Source organism: Vidua chalybeata, chromosome 20 (genome assembly GCF_026979565.1).
Source record: "Vidua chalybeata isolate OUT-0048 chromosome 20, bVidCha1 merged haplotype, whole genome shotgun sequence".
Lineage (NCBI taxonomy): Eukaryota > Metazoa > Chordata > Aves > Passeriformes > Viduidae > Vidua > Vidua chalybeata.
Window position 1 is genome coordinate 7392864 of NC_071549.1, and position 17864 is coordinate 7410727.

The 17864-nt window shown below is 47.3% G+C and overlaps 1 protein-coding gene across 3 annotated transcripts in view; it reads right to left on the reverse strand.

Annotated features, from left to right (window-relative positions):
• Positions 1-17864, reverse strand: part of SSH2 (slingshot protein phosphatase 2) — an 87355-nt gene that overhangs the window by 3292 nt on the left and 66199 nt on the right. For 2 of the 3 annotated variants that reach the window (XM_053960843.1, XM_053960845.1), the window contains 10 exons: positions 16829-16950; positions 14376-14444; positions 13549-13614; positions 12340-12534; positions 10457-10550; positions 10201-10329; positions 8086-8132; positions 6568-6714; positions 5774-5974; positions 973-1816 (listed from right to left, as the gene is read on the reverse strand). In XM_053960843.1, the coding sequence (XP_053816818.1) occupies positions 973-1816; positions 5774-5974; positions 6568-6714; positions 8086-8132; positions 10201-10329; positions 10457-10550; positions 12340-12534; positions 13549-13614; positions 14376-14444; positions 16829-16950 (1914 nt within the window). The remainder of the gene's footprint in view (positions 1-972; positions 1817-5773; positions 5975-6567; positions 6715-8085; positions 8133-10200; positions 10330-10456; positions 10551-12339; positions 12535-13548; positions 13615-14375; positions 14445-16828; positions 16951-17864) is intronic. The other variant, XM_053960844.1, reaches the window with a different exon arrangement.

Sequence of the window (17864 nt, forward strand, 5' to 3'; positions counted from 1 at the left end):
AGTCCGACAAATAAAAAGAATCCTAATACTGCTAAAAGTACCATTTTGAACTGAAAACATGAGAAATTCTGCTCATGTATGGAGACAGAAAGAAGTATATCAAAAAGAATGACCAAGCACTGAAATGCTCTGGTTTCCCAGAGGAAAATTACCAGGGGGACTCCCAGTCCCCACAGACACTCTCTGCCAAATCACAGGAGAGAGCACTGGCCTATTATATTTGGAAAAGCCTTACTGCCTCACATGGAGATGGAAAAGATTCAAGCAATGCAGGATGGAATTTAAATAAGAGAAGCTCCCAGAAAATGATGGCCCCGGACATCATCAATCCCTGTGAGAGTCCTGGAGGCTGAAAAGCAATTATGAGAAAAAGGTACCTAAATTTAGAGGTTACTAAATTTTGTCAAGACCATCTCTCTACCCAGGAGAAGTGAGCCATGACGTGCCCAATCCCATCATTCCAGACCTGGACAGGTTAATTTCTTCCTCCAGCAGTGGAAGCTCTACACCTGCCTTGATTTACTACCCCAATGCTGGTGCTTCCCAAGGAGGGAAAAGGGCCAGTTTTGCCCCGTTCTTTGGTGGATTTCTCAAGTCAGATAAATATCCATGCAGATTTGGGATGTTGGCTGGGCTCAGGGTCTGGCTTATTAGTGGGTCAAGTCCCACCTTTCTGCTCTCCTGATGCAAAACTCAAAAATAAGTTTCTCATGAGAACAGCACAGCAGGTCAGGTCAAGGTCGGCTCATGGCCTTGCCAATGCCAGCAAACTGATGTTTAAGGAAAAAGTGCAAAAAAGGGCAAGTATCTAAAAGTGAAGGAAGGGAGAAGCATCTAGCAATCCCTCCCCAAACACCGTGTCCAGTGAAAGCAGGGCTTGAAAATCCCATCCACAGCCACCCCACAGCAGAAAACAGCCCACAGATAAGGCTGAGCAGCAGTTCCTAAAAAACCTGAGCAAGTTATTTTAACCTTTTGTTGCTCTTCATCTGTGGAGGAGTCATCGGATGGCTGAGGAGAGTTTCCAGGGCTGCTCCTTCGAGCATCTGCACCCCCATCTGCAGCAGGTGGCACTTCCAGCACAGGCACCCTGGAGACCCCATTCCTCCCAGTCCCTTGCTCCTCTGGCCTGGAATGGGAGCAGGTGCGTGACCGGCTCTCCTGGGAGAGCTCCACGAATTTCTCCAAAGCGCTGAAGAAATCAATCCTGTCTGTGCTGAGGTCTGTCACTTGGGGCTGAGGGTTCTGTTGGAGACCTAGGGAATTTTGGTTTGGGGACTGGGGGAAGTCTTTTAAACATGAAGTGAATTCTTCCATGGGAACCAAGTGCACGTTCATATCAGGCTTAAGGGCATCTTTTTCTAGATCGTCCACCGTCAGATCAGAAAACTCCGTTATTTCCAAGGGGTGCTGGAGCTGCATTAAGGCCTCAGAAGCACGGCAGTTGTCAGGGGGGACGGAGTCTACACAACACCCTGCTGTACAGCCATTGATATTGTTCAGGTTCAGCTTGTCCTCCATCTGCTCTGTGTGGAAGTCTCTGCAAGTAAACTCTAAGTGGATCCTTCTCTCCTTCACACACACGTCCTCAATCATGTTTGTGTCTTCTGGGAGCTGCTGCTCCCTGTCCAGCTCAGCTGAGTAGATGGGAGACATGGGCTGCTGGTTGTCATTAGTCTTGGCCTCCGAGATCTGGTCAGCTGAGGTGGTGATCTCCTTTTTGTTCAGCTCCAGCCCAGCCTTGCAGATGGGCTCGTGGTGATCTGAGAGGTCGCTGTCCGAGTGCGAGCGCCACAGTTTGTTGTGCCGCTGTTTGCTGCAGGGAAGGAGAGCAAAGGAAAACAGTGAGTAATTTCTACATACCACAGCCAGATCTACCTTGCTGTAAGAGGACACAACCTACAATAGAAACTGTGCCAAATGCTGGAGTCACTGACCACAGCTGCGGCTTCACCTGAACAGTTCAGGGCCAGACCTGCTGCTGGAGAAGTCCATCCAGTAATGAGCTGCTTTCCAGGAGCTAAATTCCATGGCACCATTCTGCTCCACACACCCCTCCCTATTTCTCAGCAGTATTTGATCCATCCATTCAACAAATGCAATGTTTAATTGACTGCAGAATTTGGTCCTTTCTCATTCAGCACTTTTCCATTTGCTAGCAGTGAGTGGTGACCAGAAGAGAGAGAGCCCCTTGTGCTGGACATAAGCAGGTGGTGGACACTGAATGAAGTCCAATTTCCCTCGTGGTTCCTTCTCTGAATAGCTTCAGTTATCAATAACTGGCTCTTGTAACCGAGGGATAGAGTGGGATGAGTAGAGGTGGGTGTGTGCAAAAACACACAAGACATCCTCAACAGTAAACACACAGCCCAAATTACCACCCACCTTCCACAGGAAGGAAGCTCAGAACTCCTCCAGCTCCTGGAAAGCCCCTTTAGGAAAGTCTGAGCCAACAAAAGGACAAATAACTGCCAGTGGCATTGCATCACCTTCCTCAGCTCCACCTGCCAAAAACCCCAACCCATGCACCTGGGCTTACAGAGAGCACTGCAGGCAACTTCTTGCCATGAAATGCCAGAGCTAGCCCAGGCTGCCAGGGTTTGCTGAGTGGCCACGGCCACAGGGATGTGTTTCCACCCATTGCCCCTAGGAGGAACACAGAAACCACAGAAGCCTCCTTGGAGCTGCAGATGTTGCAAAAACCCTTCAGTCCCTTGCTAGCATGAGCAGGCACTCCCAGATACATCCAGTGGCCATGGTAAGTTAATTAACAGATGGTACTGAGCTAATTACCATGTGCCAGTTCAGTTGTGGGTGCCCAACAGCTAAGGAAAAGAATCCATTGCAGATTTAGCTTTCCAACCCTATAATCAGTGACAACCTTCTCGTGTGACACAGGGCAGAATCAGGTCCTGTCACAGGAGAGGAGGGTCACAGTCAGAGGCCAAAGACGCTGTCCTGGGGTGCACATGCTCCATCTCCAGTGGGTTTTGGAGCAGTTTGACACTGGCAGCAGAAACAGGCTTGTCCCTGAGGCAGGTTCTTGCTTGAGCTTTTCATGGAATGTCATCTGACATCTCTGCTCATACAACCTGGGGAGCTGCTGGTGTTTTCTGAGGGCACCTCAGTGCTCAAATCCAGCTCTCTGCTACACATTTGATTTTGAAAGTTCCCTTCCCAGAGTCCACAGTCACCTCTTGACCTTCCTGGGCAACATTCCTGGTGCTTGTACCCACACCAACTTTGGACCAGGAACCGCCCCCACCTCTCACCAGCTCTCCAGGCTTGGGTATAAAAATGCTGTTGATTCACAAGCTGGACAAGGCACAGGAGATCCCAAACACTGGTTTCCTGTAACTTATCTATAACTAATAACAGAAACAGGCCTGGCTCAGCCTTGCTGTGTTTATCAACAGAGGGAGGGGACAGTTTAACTAACCCCAGGAAGTATGACAGTCCCAAAGAGCAAAACACACTTGTTGTTGTGACTAAAAGCAGGCAGGGGGTTTTCATTTTACAGCTGGAAAACATATCCCAGTTGCTATAACCCCAGCACAAAAACGTAACTGGATAGTGTGAGCACATGGCTGCCCTCACATATCTTCCCCCTGAAATTGGAGCAGTCACATGAGTGTCAATCTGTTGGGGTTTTTTTGTTGTTGTTTTTGGTTTTTTTACCTGTCCTGGAATACTGCAGCAATAAACAATAAAGCCAGAGGGCAAAGCTAAATAACACAAACAAAGAGGAAAAAAAGCAGTTTGTAGCTGAGAGAGGAAGTGGATAAAGAGGGACAGTTTCTGCAGCATGGAGGGGCCATTCCGTGCTTCAGTGAAGCTTCCTTTATGCAGGCTTTTAAATCCTACACAGATGTAACACAGTGCTCTTGCATTTTTTAAAACCTCACAAGTAATCCTGTTTGTGCCATTGTACAGGGACTTGCAGAGCAGGATAGGGCTTCAGTGGAAGGGAGGCCACATGCTATAAATGGTGGCAGCAGGAAAGATATACCTCCAAAAAACAAATTACTAAAAGACAGGGAAAAATAATCCTTAACCAAACTGTTTGTACAGGGTGGCTTTGCAGGCATGTCACCAGCTACCAGACTGGCAGATTACCCAAACCAACTGCCAGGCTCAGGGCTGGAAGATGTGAGACACCAGCTGCTCCCGCCCCATACCAGAGCTCCTCACAGGTGTTCACCAACCTGTTGGTGCATTTTTCACACCTAAAAAACTTATTTTTCTCCATCCAATCTACACCAATGTGATCTAATTTCCCAGTCTGTACACTGTCAGGTCATCTCTGGCCCAGAGTTAAGCACTGACCTTTACTAACTGGTGCCAGCTGCATGTTTGGTGTCACATGAGGCACCCAAGGCAGGTGTGGTGTCTGTCTCAAAGGGTTTCAGTCCAGCAGGGCACTATCTTTTAAAATTGTCTGTTCCATGTGATCTGTCCTGAGACTCGATACTACTTGGCTGCTTTTTAGAAAGAAAAAGGGTCACTATGGCAGGAGGGTTTGGGGAGCAGGGGAGAGGAAGGATGGGAAGAGCTGGTGGATGAAGATCCTGTGGGTGCACCTGGTCAGGGAGTAAGTTGGGAGGAGCCCTGAGGTTTGTTTACTTGTGCAGGGAGGGTAAGAGGAAGCACACTCCAGTGACAGGGGAGCTCAGACCAAGGGTTTAGTGTAAAAATTGGGAATCCAGGTCTGGCCCACCAAACAACACAGTCTGGCTGCTGGGAACAGCTGACGAGGAAAGGAAGAAGAAAAAGTTATTACAATGAAAGGGAATGGAGGTCTTTGCAAGTGGATAGAACAAACATGAAGAGACAGAATCAAGCAAGGGACAGAGATAAGTAGTGTGCCCTAAAGAGAGCACATGAGTGACAGAGCTGCTGTAAATGATAATACATAAAACAATGGCTGGACTCGTCCTTAAAGCTATTTTCCAATCTAAATGATTTTACAAAAAACAGGCATCTCCCAAATGCACCACAAAGCTTTGAAATTTACTATTTACTTTGGTCCAAACCTGCTAAGATCCACCTCCCGTGGCAGGAGGCTCAGATTGGGTAACTCTGTTTGCTGCAGATCTGCTCCCAGGCAAAGCACACCAGGATTCCAAACAAAACACCATAACCTGGCAAAACAGAGTATCACTGCCTCCTTCTTGCTGATCACGTGAAGACATTGCTTAACACAGCCTAGAAACATGCAATATTGATGTCTTTTTGCTAGTCAGGTGATTGGCTTGGGATTACAACACACTTGCCCATACCCAGGCCCAGCTCCAGACCAGCCTCAGGACTCCAGGCAGGAATAAACACCACTGTTGCAATGCACAGAACATCCTGTCCCCTCCCCTCACACCAACACTTACCAAAGGGATCTAAATAAAACCAGACCAGCTGCTGAGGAGGGGCATGTTCAACAGGGAACTGTGAGGAGACAAAGCGAGTTCCCTGCCAAGTGATGTTACAAGCTACAGGGACATCATTTATTTCTGCTGGAGCCTGCATAGCTCTGAATGCTGCACTCAGATAACACTTCATGGGATGCTACTTTCCAAAAACCAAACATCCTAGAAGTGAAACAGCTTCCTGACAGCTCCTGGTTACACCCATTTTCCCAGGCTGAGCTAACCCTGAAAACAGAGCACAACACAGTGCAAGCTCAGTGCAACACGGATACAAGCTCTGACTAAAAGAAAGGAGTCAACCACTGAAGTGTTACACCTCAACATGGATAATCAGGATCAATCCTTCCCCTCACCTGGCCAGCAGGATCCCTTGGTACTCCTCCAGCTGCCGCATGAAGCTGGGGTTGGGCTTGGTGACGGTGCGCCGTTCCTTCACGTAGTCGTAAGCCCTGTCCAGGTTCCAGCCGTATTCCTTCATGGCATAGGCAATCACCGTGGATGCTGAGCGGCTCACTCCCATCTTGCAGTGCACCAGGCACTTAGAACCATTTTTCCTGAAGTGGGAGAAAGAATAAAAGAGGATCACTAAACAGAAAACATCTGACAAGCTTAAGAAAACAGCAACATCTTTACCAGAGAATTATCAAACGTATTTTCAACACTGTGGCCACAGCTGGAGTCTGGGATGTGATCTGATAATCCAATTTACAAACTGGAGCAAGGCACACAAAGAAACTGAAGAACAAGGTCTTATTAATATTCCTAAGAGACTCTGTAACGACAGCTCTTCTGAAGCTGTTATTGCAAAGTGGAAAAACACAGAGATACAGGAAAACCTCTGAAGACTAGTGTGGCACCCTTGAGATCAGCCCAAATGGCCCACTGGCATCAAGCCATATTCCAAGTGAAAAGAGAACCTGTACCACAAACGTGGTGTCACAATTTAGAAACACATCCCAGAAAGATATTCAGCAGTTCAGGGCAGCCTCTAGCACAGAGATGCTCTTCTACTGCAAACCACAAACGAAAATGCACAAATGATGCGAGGTAGGCAAGGAGGAAAAGCAGTTAAGAAAATCAGCAGGAAGACAAAATGCTTAGAATCTATCTTCTAAACATGTGTGTTGTGTTTTCTGAAAAGACTTACTTTGCCTTGGAGATGAATTTGTAGGTATCATTCCAGTATGCCAGAAGATCTGTAGCTTCTTCATCATAAACCCGGATATTGTGGTACTCAAAGAGCCCAGGGAAGAAATTATCTATTTCTCGAGTCACATTCAAAATGTACCGTACCCTGCATGGGAACAGCAGAGAGAAACACAGCCAGTTCAAAGAGATGTCCCACTGCTACACTGCAGCCTTGCCTTGCTTTGCCAAGGGCATTTGGAAGGGCACTCTTGAACAAAATTCCTGGGAAACCAGGAATTAATGCAAGGGAGCAGTAGCTAACACAGACAATAGCTTTTGCTGGGCAGTTTAGAGCCTGATAACAGAGATCTATGGATAGAAACTTCCTCTGCACAATGTCAGGTCACACTGCCCACCACCTCTACATGACAGCAACACTTGTGCCACAGGAGCTCCTGCAATTAGTGTTTTCACACTTTCTCCAAGCCCCTTTGTGAATCTCTCCTCCTGCTGCACCAAAACCACAAAAGATGGAAGACTAAACCTCCCAGTAACACCAGAGCTAAACAAACACATAGAACAACTACAGAGAGATGTAACAGACAATGAGCCACTGGGGAGGATTTATTTCTTATCCCTAAATTTTCTGGAAAGGAAACTGCTAGAGAAAGCGTGTGGTATTTATGTACACAGCACTCAGTATTTTTAGCCCTGAGGGTTACTTGTAAGATGCTTATGAAATACACTCAATGCTAGGATATCAGGCAGAACAAGGGAACTGCAAGAGAGTGACATCCCTTTTCCCAAGCAGGTATGAGATCACTGGCAATCAAGTAGGACTTGTTGGACTCAAGGAAATCACAGCAGACCCTGAGGTCACCAGGAAGAGTCAATTTTGCCAGGCTGTATTTCTGAGGTACAGAATTACACTATCAGTTCACCAGCATGATTAGTTTTTTTCCACTGGTTTGGCACAAATAAAGCCAAACCCATGAATAATTATTTAATTGCACAATCTTGGTGCTTATAACCACCTGGTCTAGAGAAAGGACAATCTAAACTTGAAAAGTAGAAAGGGCAGGAAACAGAGGAACCCATCGGTGGCGTTCCCACAGGACTTGATTTCCTACTGGGCCCCACTCAGAGGAACAAATGCTCTTCTCCACATTTTCCTTCCTGCACAGCCTGGTGGTCTGAAGTGCCTCTGTAATCAGTCCAGAACTATGGGCTGGGGCCGAGGGCTCAGAGCCAACTATGCAGCATCCAGTTCAGTAATTGCAGCTTTTTACTACTTATAGCTATGAGCTTGCTGCCTTCCTTTGTTTGCCTTGGGGACATTAGTCAAGGTCAGGGTAAGATTCTTTTACTTTAAGGTGCCTGTTTGTGGGACAAGGAGTTGGGAGGAAGCAAGAGCCTGTTTGGATCTGCAATCTCTTAAATAAGACTCAGGGAACACAGCAGGTATGGAATAGAGTTTGTTGCATAGAAAAGTGTGGCCAGGCTTTTGCTTTTAAGCTGATGGCCTGAAGCTACTCACCCTCTGTTCTGCAAATCTTCCAAATTGGAGGCATTCCATTCTGAGCCCTGCAGGGAAAACATGCAAAGGGACACATCAGGCAGAAGGAAGGCATGGCCAGGCAACTGGTGGAGGGAGGGATAGTCACCAGTGAACCAGAGAAGGAAGCTGAGCAGCCAAGGGTTGGAGAGCTGGGGGTCCTTCGAGCACAGGGGTACACAAGGGGTAACCATGACTGATGCTCAGCACCTTCTCTCACCCCATTAACCAGATCCCTTCTGAAACAAGAAGCAGCTCTGCCAAGAAGAGCCCAGCACTGTGTGTTGGCATTTCCTGCAAACCGCTGACAAATCAACCTCAGCAAGACAGGACCACTCCACCCTTTCCCTGGAGGCTGCTGCCAGTTCTGCCCCACAGAGAGAAACTGCTTGCTTTTAAGAACCATCCAGGTGCTGTTTATACACGAAACACCCATCTCGAACATCAAAGGCAGCAACACCTAAGCTCACTTGGGTTACACCTCTTCTCCCCATGTTCAAAGCCTGTGTGAGCAGAGAAATGAAGACATTTAACCAACTCCAGCTGGGTAACCCTCTCCTCTGCAGCACACACAGGGCCTCCAAGCTGCTTGCTTCCTGCTCAAACACAAACCTGACTAAGGACAAAACCACTCAAAGGCTTCCTTCAAAATTTAAGGTGCACAAGCTCTCTGCTTCCCTGCCCTAAAATGGTTCCCAAATGGAAAGATGATCCAGATGAAGATGATGGTATTTACCAAGGCCCAGACTCATGTTAAAGTTGTCTCTTTCAGTCAAGGAAGAACAATTGAATTCAGGCCTGGGAACCATCAGTTTCCACAGGTAGGGAGAACAGTGCTGCAGGGGTGAAAGCCTTTTCTCCTGTCCTTTGATCCACAATTACCAACATCATCAGTTCTCTTATTTCCTGCTTAGTTCTTTTAGTACTCCTTAAATGGGATCCCACAGGGCTCTTGCCTCCACCTGGAAGGAAACAGCTCCTTGCCTCTCTGAGCCCTTCCTTGCAGCACACATGCTCCTGGGTGAAGCTGGTGCTCAACCCCAGCAGCACTGCTCCTCACCACAGCAGCTGCTCTGCAAACACTTTTATTCCACACATTAACCACAGCTCTTCTTGGTGCTGCCTGCAAGCCTTGTTTGAAAGGTTTTCTCCCCATTAAATGCACTCAGAGCCAAGACTCCAAGCCCTGCAGTGCATCCAGCTGCCTGTAACAGCTTTTGGCCAGCACCATAAGCCTGTAACAGGTTCCTCTCTCTCCTTATAACACATAGTCTGCAAAAAAAAAAAAAACCATTACATCGTAGGTACTTCCAAGTTTCCTGGCTCTACCCCAACATGATATCCTGGGAGTGCTCACATTAACAGAGACCATCCCTTCTGAGCCGGAGACTGGGAGAGGCCCTCTCCATTTGGAAAGACCAGCTGGTCCAAGAGGAATGGCTTTGTTTAAAGCTGAGCCAACCTCACAGGCTAGACAGCCCAACCAAACCTGTGTCCGTGGCTCCGGGGCTGGGAAATCCAGCGGAGCGCTGACTCACCAGAAGGAGCTGCAGTAATTAAGACAGGCCCCAGCAGCAACTAAGCAAGTAAAACATTAAACAGCAAAATGTTTATGTTTCCTTAAGTGACTTATCTCCAGGATTCTTTGTTACGTTACTCTGCTCCTCCTGGATCACACAAACTCAGAGCTTTCCATGTTAAAAGAGCGTCATTCCACATGATGCCACACAGCTCCCTCCCTCTTTGCTATGTTATGTCTTCCCCAAACACAAGAACTTGGCACGTGGGTACCCTGGACAGTTAAAGCCACAAAACTGGTCTTACATCAATGGAAACAGCCCTAAGAAACTGTTAGAATTAAGACCTTGTCCCTTCCATCCTCTAGGTAACAGGGTCTACAGCTTGGTGCTACGTGGCAAAGTTTAGTACAGCCAAAAAGCCAAGCTGCTCTTGTTCTTTACTGTCTTGCTGAAGAGCCCAAGATCAACCAACCTTTCCTTCAGAACTCCTTTAACTTCCTCCAGAGGCCCCTGTGTCAACCAACCCACAGTGAAAAGTGTTAGGAGTGTTTACTTTTGTATTCACTGTTAGACTCACCAAAAAGACATGATCAAATATCTGTGTGGGGCTGTCCATCTGCCCGAGGATCACTATCATTTCATTGTCAATGAATTCTTTGAACTCCCGCAGGTTACACACCATCTGCATCTCCAGCTCTGTGCGTATCTGCATGGGCAGGAGGGACACAAGGAAGTCATGTGAAGCTTTTGTTCTGGCCTTTCTTCATAGCATGAAACACAGAGCTCTTTAGTTTGCACAACAGCATTTCCAGTGCTGCACCCTCACCACTCACCTCTTTTGAGGTGATGTTCTCCAAATCTTTCTGCATCATGATCTCCCTTAGTTTGGTCTTAATCAGCCGTTCTGTGCGTTCCCGCTCAGTTGGGCTGTCAGAAGAAAGCAACAAAGTCACTGGGAGGGAAAACAAACTGGATTCATGACACTTTTAAAATAGGTATAGACTCTGTAGAGTCTCAGACTCTCACACTACTTCCCCCAGGCATGTCCTCAGCTGGAGGGAATCCAGGTGACAGTAAAGCCCAGTTTAGATTCACAGTCGTATATGAAAGCCACCAACTGAATGCTCCTAATCCATTGTAGTCATCCAGAGAACCCCTGGTATTTGGTAAAATTTAAATTGGGAAAGCTGCATTATACCCTCTGGAGCAATATCTAAGCCTCTCCCTACCTTTCTTGGAAAGGTAACAGCTCCAAAACTCCTTACATGGAGAGACGAGGGCAGCTAAGCCTCTGCATTCCTCCCGCCTCTGCTGCCAGGGGCCTTATCACCAGCTGCAAAAATAGCCTGAGTAACACCAGGGGAAGCTGCAGCAGAGCAGCAGCATGGAGCTGGCTCACCCAGCATCTTCAGAAGGGACCCAGCAGTGACATCTCCCAACCACCTTTCCCTTTCTCTGGAAGGCCGCCAGGTTGGAGAGGGCATGGACGTTACAAGTGTTCAACTGGTGGTTCACAAATAAAAATCATGGAAGTTCCCGGTTCTTTTAACCTCATGCATTATTTCAGGATTCCATTAAGAGAATGCTGTTTAAGTGTCCCAAGGAAATCATTCAATTTCAAGGTGCCACCAGGGAAAGTGTGGGTTAGATAAAATTTATATATGAAAAGCTACAAGAAAATATTAATCTGTCAGCCTGCCAAAACTTTTCAGCCACCCGCCTTTTACATTAAAAAACAATCAAGTGTGAAGACTTGTTCACAGCTGAGCAACTGCTTAGAATCATTATTCACTCACTAGACTCCAGCAACAGGAAATATCTGGGAGCATAAATCAACCAAAGGCACTATTATTCTGGGAAAGTGGCTGGACCACTGAAGTAATTACAAAACAGGCAAGTGAAAACTCTCACATTTGGCACCACACCTGGTCACAGACTACCTTTCATGTTATATGGTATCAGTACCATCAGCAGTTACTAATGACAGGGGTGGTAAACCTTGAATGTTGATACAGCCTATAAATTTTGCCTTTCTGAGTTGTCTACCCATTTACCTCAGCCACTCTTTTGGACCATCTATCTATCACCTGATACCCAAGCATTTGGCTGGAGGCATCTTGGAATCTACACACTGTCCTGTTCCACACTTGCTAAGCTCCTCAGAATGACAAAAACCTACATTGCTCTTTGCCCCCATTCTTAGGTGTTTCAGATGGATGAGATGAGGATGTTTCTGAGCTCACAGGCTCAGAAGTCCATAGATAAACACTTCATTTTACAGCAAAATGAATTGAGTAAGGATAAAAACACCATGTTAGCCTAAACATGCGCTCAGACATGTGCCAGTGTAAGAACAAAGTCCAGAGAAACCTGTTCCTTCCAGGCCCAGAACAAGAGGACAAAACCAACAGAGACAAGGCTGAGGTACACTACACCTCTCTCACCAGTAACATGGGACTTACCTTGCAGAAGCAAAGGTCTGCAAGCAAAGCCCAAGGTAAACATCTAAACTGAAAACAGAGGCTGGAGGAGATGCAAGGGAGCCCCAGGAGGGCTAAACTTCCAGTGCTGGTGTTTACCTAACCGTGAGTCCACTTATTACATGGAACAGGAAACCTCTCCTTATTAATACCTAATTAAGAGCAATCTCTTGTGGAAACTCTCTCCTCATTTGGGGACAGTCAAACACTGGCTGAGCAGAGCCAGCCTGACTTACACATCTGTGAAGAGGGCGGGCGAGTCGGGCCGGTGGGACTGGACATCTTGCATGGCATTCCACTCGTTGACCGACGACTGGTCCGAGTTGATGTGGCTCTCGTAGTAACTGACCCACGTGAGGAAGAGGCTCCCTGGATAGTAATTGTTGCTCCGTGCCACTTCACAAGCCTTATGCAAACTCTGCAGAGCAGACCTAGCAAGGGAACAACACTTGTAGGTTTATAATTTCCTTCTCAGGCTGGTATCAAGCACTAAGCAGCAGCCAAATCCAGGATGCTGCTCATGTCCCATCAGTTGGTACAAACCCCTGGCACTGTGCACGAGGCTGTCCTGCAAAGCTGTGGATTCCCACACGCTGCCAGAGCTTGCATGTCTTAATTGGAGCATGCCAAAACAAGCCTGGATAGCAGTGAAGATGCCCACAATTCAGAGGGCAGACCCGTGTCTCTGGCTCCAAAATCTGCTACAAATACTCAAGCCCTAAATAAGATGCACAGAGTTTGTGTCCAAGACAGGGTGCTGACAGCTCCTACTGTGCCATCAGCTGTGTGCAGGGCAGGGACACCCAGGAATCAGACATGCACAACCAAGGGCTCAGGACTGCACAGAGATGTTTAGGTATTTGCCCTCTCTCACTACACGAGGGATGTCAGAAGTTTCTTCAGCTGCTGCTGGGAAACAAATCCCCCTCTCCTATTTTTAGCTTATTTTAAATCTTTGACTGGGATCAGAAGGATCCAGGTCAAAATCACTGGGGTGACAGCAGCATCGCTGACAGGCGATGTATTTTTGCAATGCAAAGAAGCTCAAGCCAGAAATACTTTCATGATCACTACATGAACCACCCTAAAAGGAAAGAAAAATGCAAGCAGCTTCTCTTTCCTCTATCACAATGAACATATCTCAAAATATTTCAAACATATACTCAAAGCAATGTGACTTTGGGCTCAAAGCAGCAGTCCTTTGCAAGGAAAATTACCCTATTCCTTCCTGCCCTCAGCTGAAACAAAGCTGCTGTACACCAGCACTTCCATGTCTTTTTTCCTTTGGTACCAAACTTCCTTCCCTGTCTCTGAAGGAAACTTTTGGCTGCTCAAGTAGGTCTCAAGATCACATGTAACATAAAGCAGCACCTGTTTTTTAAGAGCTTAAGCAGCCAAAACACCTGGAAAAAGGATCACTGGGACAGCCTGTAGTAAGTACTTACCACATTGCCTGTACAGACACGGGCTTGAATATGTGCACCCTGTTATCTGTTGATACGCTGAACCCTCTGGTGAGAAGAAAAAAGGCACAGTAAAAATGTTTCCCAAAAGTCACTTTTTAGTTAATAACTGATAGACTTAGCACATTAGAACAGCAAAGGTCTAGCCCTATGCATACACTGCTGAGTTCAGCTAGCAAACAGATCAAAATAGCACACTAAAAGCTCTAAGATAACTTCTTTAAGCAGCTGCTGTTTGGGAACGAAACTAAGACAGTGGGACAGTGCTGGGCTGTGCTGTTTACCTTGGCAACACAAAGTCAGTGCCACAGCTGGGAGCAACAGAGTTCAGCTAAAGAGATCCTGGGGCAGCTACCAAGGAAAGAAAAGTCATTCCATGCACTGCACTGGACAGCCTGAGTAACTGGCACAAACAGGAGTCTGCAAGTCAGGTGTCTATTTGGCAGAGAAACATCATTCTTGCTTTATGCTGGGCTGAGTGCTGCCTGCTGCAAGCATGATGGAGGAACACATAATAGGATCCCTTTAAGGAGCTTTCACTACACACCCACTCTCCAGCAAAAGCTCCTTTACTCCAGCTTAAACACGCACATAAGCCACCGTCTCAGAGCGTGTTTATTCACAGATAAGTCAATTACTGGTGTTCCCTGCCACAACCACTGTGATTGAGGGCCTTTGAGCCTACTAACCCAATACAGGTCAACAGAGGAGGGCTGCTGGACCTGTGAGGGCTCTGCAAGCACTGGAATCCTTCCCCATACACCTTGCTCTAAAGTTCTATTAACACAGAACACACAAAAGGTACTCACCCATCCCCATCCAGGTGGATCAAGGTGTCACTCCAGAGTGGCAGCACCAAGCCCATGGTACAAGTGCTACTGCAATGAGAAAGAGAAAGTCAGTCTATCTACTACAGTACCATGTTATTATTCTAATTTCATGGCAATAGTTGCATATTTTTGTATGCATTAGAAAAAAGAAAAATCCCACTGTTGCTTCAGAGACAAACGAGGCCAGTGTTGTACTACAGAGGCCTGGCAAGGATCACTAACCAGATTCAGGGCACAGCACTATTCTTTCAAGCAAGCTTGAAGGGTTAACACACCCAGGAGAAGAGCAAACAGGATCCAAAACCACTGAACTTTGTGCAGAAGGTTGGAGGGGCCTCACAGTCTTCGGTCAGCTCAAGGCTTTCTTTACAGATTAATCCCTCTCAGGCTCAAGAGGTTTGGTTCTAGCTCTGATTTTGCAATCCACAGCTTTATTTTCTTGTTTGTCCCTCAGCCACAGCTGCTGGGGACCGGGAGCAGAGCAGTGCAATAGCAGGAAGACTGACAGCATGGCAAGTTGGCAATCTCAGCCTATCACCTGTGGCTGCCTCCTGACCCTTCTTTGCCCTCAAGAATGAGCACAACAGCCATCCCATACAGACACCTCCTGGCAATCCCACTCCTCTCTAAGCTGCTTTGATCTCTTTGCCCTCACAGTCCCCCAAGTTTTCTGTAAGGCTGAGCAAAAAGCCAAGTAAAAAGCAGAAATCAAGTGATGGAAAAAAGGCAGGGGCAGGGGAACCCAACACAACCTCCTCCATGTTGTTAAATGAAAAGAGCTGAATCTCATAAAGCTGCAAAACTGCCCCATAATCAAAGCAGCATTTTCAAGAACTGAATTCAGCTGCCTCCTGCTCTTATGCTTTGCACCAGGTGCTCCCAGATTTCTACCAGTTCCAGCACACCTGCCAGTCTCCAGCTTAAGAGAAGAGTGGGAAGAGGGAGAGACCAGGCTTTGGAGGGTTAGACAGGGAGCCCTGGAAATGCACATGCCTGGTGCCCAGCACCAGGAGATACTGCAGCATGCAGCTATTTCTGTTGACAACATGAGATGAGCTCATGGAAAGATGTGTTTTTAAAAGGCTTCCCAAGGTGGCTGGGGTATTTTTAGTGATACTGTTCAGCAAGCGCTTATCAGAGACCATAGCAACAAGTCTACAAGGAGTTATAAATACTGAGTGGGCTCTGGGAGGGCAGATCACAGTGACCATCCAGAACCCCAGGAACTCCAGCAGAAAGCTAAAACGACCCTGCTATGTTATTAGAGACTGAATACCAGTGAGCTCTCAGTTATCAAAGGTGGCTATCACAGCCAACAGTGAGTTCCGAGCTCACACCAACCTGTGCAAGGACAAGTTATTCTTGCCCCAAGGCAAGAGCATCTCTAAATCACAGCTGTGCACACATGTGCAGAGACAGGAGCCAGGGGCAGCATCAAGCTGATCCCCCATTTTAGCAGGCATCACCCAAGCTCAGCATCCAAACCAAGCATGGTGGCTGCTGTGACCAGCAGGAAATATTTGGAAGGCAATTTCTTAGCCAAATAGTTCAAAAATATTTTCTAGTGATCCTACTAACTACCTGGAAGTAATTTATTTCAACTACTGTCAAAAACAAGACTTATTCTTGTAGCAGCTGTGCTGGAAATAAGTGTGCGTATGAAACCTTCCAAAATGGAATATCCAGCTGATTGTCCTCCAATAGAGGCCAAGATTTACTTAAAACTTTCTTTAAGAGAGTCATGTGCCTCCATGCCCTCTCCAAATTGCCCACTGTCTCCTTCTAAATGTAAAGCTTCTGCCCCTGAAGCTGCTGGTTTGTTGTCACCTGGCTTACAGCCCTTCCAGCAGTAAAAGCTGCTTCCCAGCCACATTCTGCAGCCTTGTGGAAAGGTCAGCAGGAATTTAAATGAATGAAGCAGAAGCACTAAACCCTGATGACACACTGCTGCCTGGGGACAGCACATGGTGTGCAAGATCTGCCATCACCAACCCTGACACTGCCATCAGGCCTTTGTGCCATGACCTTGGCAAGGGACTGCCTGACAGTCCCTTTCTTATTACCTGTTCTCCTGAACGCTGAGGTCCAGCTCCTCTAATTGCAGCTTTTTCTTTCTTTGCATGAAGATTGTCCCTGTCTCTGGTGTGCAGATGCAGGGCTTGGGTACCTTACCATTCAGAGGCACTGAACATCCTCACAGAAGCCTGATGCTTGGAGGAACGAGGGAAATGCTGACCTGCACTGTTGCCTTCACATTTACCACCTCCTCTCAAGAAATAAAATAGGCAATTCTAGAGCTCAAGAAGAATGTTAGGCTAGAAGAGCTGAAGCAGCCTATCCCCAGAAAACACAGGACACCAGACAGTGATTTCTACAGTTAATTTGTGTGGGGGTGAGCACAAGTACTTCCCCATCTGGACACTCTTGAGTACCTGTCATTGGAAGAGAAATCCATTCCTAGGACGATGCTCTCCTCCGTGTCTTGTCTGCCATTGGTGGACACCACCACCATGTATCTAGTGCGGTTCTGGTAGGTACTTTCCAGTCTTACAGCCTGAAGAAAAGAAGGGGAAGAGACCAGCAGTGTAGTCAGCAAAACACAGATTATTACCTTTACAGGCCACTTTTTCATGCTGAGTGACAGGCGCAGAAGCAGTGGTGCAGTCTGGACTGGTACGGATGTCCCACGCTCCTCAGCTGGGTAAGAAGTGCTTTACTCCCACACAGTTCCCTCCTCGACAGCTGGCACGTTCCTGGTGCACTCTGTTGCCCTGCTCTGCCCCATCACAGCTGATTTTGAACAACCTACAGCCCTCTGACTGGTCACAGCCCAGTGAGCTTTGTGGACCATCAGTGAGACAGATGGGTGTTGAACCTTCACCTTCACAGGGCTTTGCCCCAAGAACCAGAGCTTTCCTTTAAACTACTGTGTGCTACAACAGCTCCAACGAGTCTCTTTGCACCAGCTTCCCAGGCAGCTGGACAGACAACCAGGACCTAATTCATACGTGGTTTCCTGCTGGCCCTTTGAATTCTTCTGGCAACTTCCCCAGTGCAGAAGCAATCGTACTGCCTTCCACCTGGCAGGAAAAGATATCCCTATGACTAAGCTGTATCCTTCACTGGTTCAGATTGCCCAGGAAAGGTGAAAGTCATCGTGCCTCGTTGCTCCTGCCACATTCACTTGTACACCAGTGCCAAAAGAGCTCTAGGAGGACTGGTGTTCAGCCCAAAATCCCCCAAATCAAATACTACTGAGAGAGCAGTGGAACTTAAACTGTGAATGTCAGACCAATGCTGAAGCTCCTGGAAGGCTGCACTGAGGTGAGCTGCTCCTCCAGAAGCCACAAGGAAGCGAGAACTGAAGGGACTCCAGGAAGTCTTGCAGACAGACTGCTGGTTAATGAGGAGCCTGGGGAAGGGAGCCCAGCACTGAAAGTTTTGCTTATCAACACTTGCAGCAAGCAG